General features: G+C 46.6%; 2 protein-coding genes across 2 annotated transcripts; one reads left to right on the top strand and one right to left on the bottom strand.

Annotated features, from left to right (window-relative positions):
- Positions 1–282: 282 nt before the first annotated feature.
- Positions 283–2,578, bottom strand: F5Y00DRAFT_60594 (alpha/beta-hydrolase). Its single transcript, XM_048013880.1, has 2 exons — positions 2,400–2,578; positions 283–2,349 (listed from the first exon to the last, which is right to left on the bottom strand). Exons 1-2 carry the CDS (start codon positions 2,489–2,491, stop codon positions 294–296), a joined length of 2,148 nt encoding a protein of 715 aa, XP_047869741.1. The 5' UTR covers positions 2,492–2,578; the 3' UTR covers positions 283–293.
- Positions 2,579–3,863: 1,285 nt separating this feature from the next.
- Positions 3,864–5,708, top strand: F5Y00DRAFT_223697 (putative acetylornithine aminotransferase precursor). The gene is made up of 2 exons (XM_048005906.1): positions 3,864–4,410; positions 4,495–5,708. Exons 1-2 carry the CDS (start codon positions 4,051–4,053, stop codon positions 5,518–5,520), a joined length of 1,386 nt encoding a protein of 461 aa, XP_047869740.1. The 5' UTR covers positions 3,864–4,050; the 3' UTR covers positions 5,521–5,708.
- Positions 5,709–7,698: the final 1,990 nt, after the last annotated feature.

The raw sequence follows: 7,698 nt of genomic DNA, 5'->3' as shown, positions 1-7,698 counted from the left end.
CTCAACATTTGCACGAGAGAAAACTAACAGCATTGTCTTTTGGGGGGCATTCCTCTAGAAAGATGCTGATAAATACGAGGCTGAATTATTTCGGTAATCGGCCAAATGTCTTGTTTTATTCCGGGAAGATGAGAACTCAGGTAGACACCGGACTCATGGAATATCTTGATCAGGCTCTTCGCAAATCTCAGCGTGGAACTAAGGAGGACTTGATACATCGGCTTTATGCCTCTACTCGCTATCAAGTGGAAATAGCACCGGTATTCTCTTAACTTAACCACCACCAGGTGCGCTCAATCTTCATCGTGTGTCCCGGTCAGAGAACTAGCAAGGCCTTGCATACGTCGTCCGAGTAGATCTTCTGAACTACCTAGTTTAGTGATGCTCTTAGATTTCTGTCCCATTCCGGACCGCCCATTAGATCTTCTCTTCTTCGTGTTTCCGCTCGGCTTGTCAGCGTTGATATCCTCTCCTGTTGGTTCAGAGCTATTTGGCTTCAGCTTGGCGCTATCGCTGATGGTACGGGACCGCATTTTTGTCATATTTATCTCGAGTGGCCGATCCTCATCGCCGCTAGACTCAGCACGTGCGTGATAACGCTGCGACAAGCTCTGCTGTTCACGTTTCATGCGCGTCTCCGCTGCATCGAGAGCGTCCACCGCCCATCGCGCGCAGCGATCGATCAGCTTCCACGCAGGTGGGTACAAATTCGGGAATTGCGTGAAGCCATGGCTAATACCGGGGATCAGGACGATCTCGGCGACGTCCTTTTCATCGAAGTCCGTAATATCATCTAGATCTCTCGTCCCTTGAGAGCTGCGCTGCGAATGGTAAGCATGCTTAGCGCGGCGTAAGCGCCCGGCAAAGATGACTGTGTCGTCGACTAAAGGATCACGCTCGCCAGTGAGGAAGTAGGTTTTCGGGAATTTTTGCAATAGGAAATCAGGGGCCAAGATAGGAGATAGGAGGTAATCCTGCGAAAAGTCGGGCCGGTTGTGAGGCCCGATATACAAGATTATCATCGCACGCATCATCTCAGGGGTAAGAACCCGGTCATTGAAATAGGAGATCATGGATGCCATGGCCAAGCGCGTCTTCATTGGTTCGGGCCTATGCGACATTGACTTGGCGGTCCGGTTTGAGATCAGGGTCGGCTGTTCGGATTTCGCCCAGGTCTGGCGATTGGCGTGAGAGTATTCAGGCTGAGGGCTACGAAGTCCGCCATCTTCAGTAACGGTATCCAACGTAGATAGTTTTTCACCAGAAGGCTCTTCATCCTCATCATCGGACTGATGAGGAGTTCCCACTAAGTCGTCGTATTGTATACTCTTTTGGCGTAGGTAGTCCTTGTTCGTCGCTCGCACCCGCCGGTCCTTAATTAAAGACATCTGCTCGTCAGACATCCAGTTCCCGATGTTCATATCCAGACCAGGGTAGAGAAGTATAAGCCCGACAGGAAGAGGAAGCTCCGCCTGAGTCGGAGATTGACGTCGGTTTATGGTGTTCTCGATTATCATCAAAGTCATGGCTGTTGCGAGGTTTCCACCAGCGCTATCACCCGTTACCACTACCTTCGGGGTCTCTGTGCCTAACATCCCTATGCACCTCCCCTTGCTTCTGGCAATGGTCGTGTACACATCGAAGCACTCGTTCAGGGCGTACGGATACGGGAACTCCGGTGCTTTCTTATAATCTAGACTGAGCACTGGAAGGCCGGTTTTTCCGGCCCATGCGAAGAGCTTGTCGTCGTTGCATCGCGGATCCATAGCTACAAAGCCCCCTCCGGGGATGTCTAAGATCATCTTATTGATGTGTTCCAAGTCGGATATCGGCCCATCGTAATACAACCACCCAGAGACCGGTTCTTTGTAATCGCTAGAGCTAGGCCGAGGGATACGAATCGCTCGCGGCGGCCACCGTGTGAAACGGGGGCGCATCAAGTTTTGAACGGCTCGTAGATATGGCGTGGTGCCCTTGTTCCAGCTTACCCGTAGGTGATCGACAGTCAACGCACCTCGAACTTTCCTAACCTTCTCGTCCGCGCGTTCTGCCGCCACGAGATAAAAGAGGGAGAATGCTAAGCTAGCTATATCTCGTATCCATTTCTTCTTTATTTTCATGGCCGTCCAAAAACCCGCATCGAGCGCAGTCAAAACCCACGTTGCGCGAAAATACTTAGCATCGTACATGTTCGCCATAGGCTCAGGGCTAGCAAGCCCGACGAGGGTGCTGAAGTTCCGAGCTGCGTATAAATACATCATGGTTAGAACGACGGTCTGCCATACTGTCAGTACTTTCGAGGAGGCCTTAGACAAGTATCGAGCAACGGGCGGGCCATGTCGATTCCCCCTAAGCCATCGTTAGCGAGACTATTCCGCATGTTGACACGGAGTCCTTACTTATAAAGATATAGGGACCAAAAAGTCAGCACAGCAAGTACCTGAAGCCTGCGCGACTTTACGGAAGGTCTACCGAGAACGTGATCGATCATGCTGTGTAATAGTAGCCCGAGTTGCCCATCGAACGGAGGAAGGAAGATTAAGAGTTTAAGGAATTATGGTAACTTTAGGGCATATGAGTTGGCATAGCCATTTAATTCGTGCGAAAAGCAAAACAACAAGGGAAGTCTAGGCTGAGACCACCTAGTCAAAGTGCTCTCGCGAAGTCACGCGGCATGTGAAATACAGCATAGTTCCTTACAACGATTTACAAGGAAACCCAAGTTGGGGACTGGGGGTACAAGTAGCAGACGGGCTAGACGGAGAGTTCGGATGGCAAGCTGACAGGCTCCAAGGGCATTCGGAAGCAGACAATAGGAACGGGTTCGTAGCATAAGGTCCGAGGACTAAAAAGATGATATCGACCGCTAGGATAGAGGCATTGTGGGTTCCCGGCCGAAGCTGACATGATAGTAATGAATTTGAAGCTCGTGAATGGTGGCCTGGGATGAAACCTGGAACCTATCGGCTCTTCTGATGACGTTTGCGGCGAGAATCTAGGATACAAAACGCGAGCCTGACATGTGAAAGTCGGTTTGGGGGCAACTAATAAAGCAGGGTCACCCCCACATTCGCCTAGTTCTCTAGCGGGTTCAAGCCTGTCGAGCTCGCTGGAGTCCGGGGGTTTCACCAAGGGGCTTAGTTGGAACCCCGCGTTGGAGATTTGGAGAAACCTGTGCGATACGACATTCCAACAAGACCCGTAATCCGAGGAAATCGCATGTGACGCCTTGTTGAATCCATCGTGACTTAGATGAAGCGGATTGACCGTACTAAGCCACGAACTGCCGCAATATATATATACCTACCTAGGTATATATATATTGGTTTCCGAGTCAGACCGTATACTATCGGGCTCTCTTGGATTGGTTACGTTAGGTACCTAAAGGGAGTTAAATTCGAAAGCCTTGTTAGGCAATTGACGCGCTGTTGTTTTCCATCTCTGACATTCTCAAGGATAGAAGCCATGGAACACGACCGAACGACTCGAATTCAACAAAAATCAGTGAGAGATACCTACTTAAAGGCTCGAAGTAGTCTCGTTTGGCATTCATGTTCAAATAGTGGGAATGGGAGGTTGAGAAAAGATGGATTCGAGTGGCTCAAGCAAAACTCAATTACATAGGAGGTACCTTCAAGCCCCTCCTCTTGCTGGCCTATTACATAAGAGCGCAACTCTAGTTCTTTCCTCCTCCAATGTTCCAATGCGAGATCGGACCGATATTTAGGCTAGAGGCTAGCTTCTTATCGATATAGCGATACAGTAACAATTTGCGCATCATTTTCTACCTCGATTTGGAAGAAGGTGAGGTACATATTAGGTAGGTACCTACCTCTTAACTTAATACTTAATATCTTGTAAGTGGGTTGCGTCCTAATTGCTCCAATCGAAGCTCCTCTCGATATCTACTCCTCCTTCTACTTCTTGCTAACTCTACTACCTTACCCAGGTATTTTATTTGTTCAGCTCCAGGCCGGTCAAGTCGACAAGCTTCTTCGATATTGTTCTTCGATATTGACCAGTATTAACCAGTATTACACCGGCCTCGAGATGTTCATCATGGCTTTTCGAATTCCTACTCGACATTTCACATATGTTACGGCTAGACGCCTCTCCTCTCAGGCGACAGCAGCGTCCAATCTCCCGCGAGATGTCAAAGAGACCATCGTTCGCGAGGCAACTCTGCCAAATCCCGATCCGTCTGACGACTCGGCCAGTGCTGCCCTAGTGAAGGAGCATTCCAAATTTATGCTGGCAACTTATGCCAGGCCACCTCCGGTATTCGTGAAAGGAGAGGGTTCGTACTTATGGGATTTAGAAAACCGTAAATATCTAGATTTCACCGCCGGCATTGCTGTCAATGCGCTCGGTCATAGTGATGCCGGCCTAGCGAAGGTCATCTCAGATCAGGTACGAACCCATTCGCCAGTTCATCTCTCGTCTCCTTATATGATTCCTGTATGATTTCTATGCTAATCGACTCTTTTGGACCAGGCGAAAACACTGTGGCATGCATCCAACCTTTACTACAACCCCTGGACTGGAGCGCTTTCCCAACTTCTAGTAGAGAAAACCGTCGCATCGGGTGCTATGCATGACGCCGCGACCGTCTTCGTCTGCAATTCGGGCTCTGAGGCTAACGAAGCCGCAATTAAATTTTCTCGAAAAGTTGGCAAGGTGTTGGATCCTACTGGTGCTAAGCACGAATTCGTCTCCTTCTATCAATCATTCCACGGAAGGACTATGGGGAGTCTCTCTGCGACACCGAACCCTAAATACCAAGAACCATTTGCGCCGATGCTACCGGGTTTCAGGTATGGGAAGTATAACGATATCAACGCCATCAGTGACCTCGTGACGGATAAGACGTGTGGTGTGATAATCGAGCCCATCCAAGGCGAAGGGGGTGTCAATGTTGCCAGCGACCAATTCCTTATCGCCCTAGCGAAGCGGTGCCGCGAAGTAGGTGCCGTTCTCATCTATGATGAGATCCAATGCGGTCTGTCGAGGACCGGCACGCTCTGGGCCCACGGCCACCTACCCAAGGAGGCACACCCGGACATACTCACTACGGCGAAAGCACTTGGAAATGGCTTCCCTATTGGTGCTACTATAGTCAACCATCACGTTAGCGAGAAGATCAAGATTGGCGATCACGGCACGACCTTCGGCGGCAATCCGATAGCGTGTCGCCTCGCGCACTATGTAGTCTCACAGCTCTCGGACCCTAAGTTGCAGCAAGATGTCCTTTCCAAGTCCAAGATATTCGTAGAGCGGTTTGAGCGCATGCGAGAACGATACCCAGACCTTATAACTGAGATTCGTGGCAAGGGCTTAATCCTTGGCGTGCAGTTGACCCAAGATCCATCGCCAATAGTAAAGGCCGCCCGAGAGAGGGGATTGCTGGTGATCACTTGTGGGACAAACACACTCCGATTCGTCCCACCTCTCACAGTCAGCCAGGATGAAATCGAGAGTGGGTTAAATATTCTAGAAGAGGCCATTGATGCGACTCGGTAATATTCTTTTCGTACATAGGCATGGCGTTGAAGGTTATCGGAAAAGGATATATTTCCAACTAAACTTGAAATGTATATGATGAGATACGGTAATTCATGTCATCGGATTAACAAAACCACATTACATGTAATAAAAACATTATTCGTTAACTGCCCGTCATATATGTCTTTAATCTTTAGCACTTCGGGACTCCTAATACACATGCGGCACAATTGATTGCTGGAACTCGGCCGTTATATGTCAAGATGTTTTCCACTCCGACAACTCAAATACCTACCCAGGTACCTAAAGTATACCATAATACTATAGTAGGTGCTCTAGCAATTCTATAGTTACCAATATCTCACTCTGAAGTTCAACTTTTGCTAGTGAGAAACATAAACTGGGGTGTCGGGGTTTATCGAGAAGCATGGTAGGTATTTACTACTAAGATACTTTGATAAGTGAAGGGATATTACAATGATGGTGTAGCGCTTAAGTAGTCACAGGTAGCATCAAGTAGAAATATGATTCAGGTACCAATACTCTCATTTTCTATAATATCGATTAAATACGATATTCATCAACTCGCAATAGAACTTTCTCTTATGAAAGTAGTAAGCAGCCTTTGAATGTAATATATTTCAAAGAGCCTAATTAGCATCGCAAAACGTGGTCTCATAATAAATGCATTGATACTCCTTAGGTTTAGAATAACACTATACCCTTCCCGACAGGAAACACAAGTGAAAAGAGAAAATTCAGAATGAGAGCTTACGCGTAGAGTTCCTTACAATATAATGAATAAACCGCCTGGGTACTTTTCCAATCCTAAGAGGTATCTCTGACGTAGTACTTAGTCTAGAACAACGACTCTAAAAGGAAAAAGTTAAAGTAATAGAACGACTTAACAATTTTAAATAGCTAGCAGATATCAGTGAGATACATATACGCACCGTTATCTTAGCGAACTCCCAATAGACAGGAGTAAGTAGGTAGGTAGGTAGGATTATCGTAAGGTATCCAGGAGTATAGCTACTATAATGAAGAATAAAACTTCAATACCCTATTGGACATAAGAGTTGGGCGTGGCGTAAAATAAGAGTGGATGATGATGATAACGTTTATGTCTATTGGCCTGCTCTATGCTACCTACGTAGATACAGCGGCGCATCTTTGGCGCTTTAGACGTCTAGAGTACTCCCCAGGGGGGGACAGAGCTAGAGTATCTCCTGACATAAGAAACTAAAAAATAAGAGTGGAAGTCGCCTATAAGTCAATACCAATACATACCTACCCAACTACCCAATAACTAAGCCGCCTAGGTTGATAGTTTTGCCATAATCGACTAATTCGTATAAGAAATATTGCTATCATAAACGTATCTGTTTACTTTTTATTAGTCTCCTCCTAGTCATACCTAAAAATAGGGAGCTAGAAGATATCGTGAAGCCTGCCAGACTAGGAGTTAAGAAGCTTAACCATAATTCTACTGTAAACTCTTCAAATCAAAAGTCAAGAGTAGCACTGCAGTACACATACATTGGAACCTATCTCGTACTGAGTATTTGATCTGATAGCTTTATGTTTAATATGTTATCACATGTAGCTACGCTAACCCGACTAGACGAGTTACTTAGATAAATATACAGGCACTCGATTCTTAAGCGTGGAGAAGGCAGTAAAATGGGCTTTATTAAGTCTTTTCCGAGGAAGTATAGTTTTCCCTCTTATGACTACCTACGTACCTGTTAAACTCATTATGAGTTATTTTAGCTCTACAGAGATTAAAAAACCATTATGCTATCTCTTCTCTTGATCCTTCTATATAAACATCGATCTAACTAGACCATTAAGGCGTGCTTTCACTTTTTGCCGACACCTATTGTGCTTGAAAGTGATCATACGTACGGCCTCATTTTAAAGAAGACTTATAGGCACTCATCATAGCTGTGAGCCTTGAGAATATCCATACCGTTTGCTATCAAGGAATATCATGATATTTTACGCTTATATCAGCATCGAACATAGATACACGACGTAAAGCACTCGGGCTCTTTCAAAGACGAACAGATACTCGAAAAACGAGGGCATGCAAACCCCCAAACCGTACTGCGCTGTGCTGATTTAGCTACCGCAACATCTTACTATCTACGTACTAGTAATCCTCTATGACTACCTATCTTAGGCGCCGAGAAG

Source organism: Daldinia vernicosa (assembly GCF_022497035.1).
Source record: "Daldinia vernicosa strain CBS 139.73 unplaced genomic scaffold F5Y00scaffold_2, whole genome shotgun sequence".
Classification (NCBI taxonomy): Eukaryota; Fungi; Ascomycota; class Sordariomycetes; order Xylariales; family Hypoxylaceae; genus Daldinia; species Daldinia vernicosa.
Note: the sequence above shows the minus strand (reverse complement) of the source record. Positions and strands in the feature narration are given on the sequence as shown.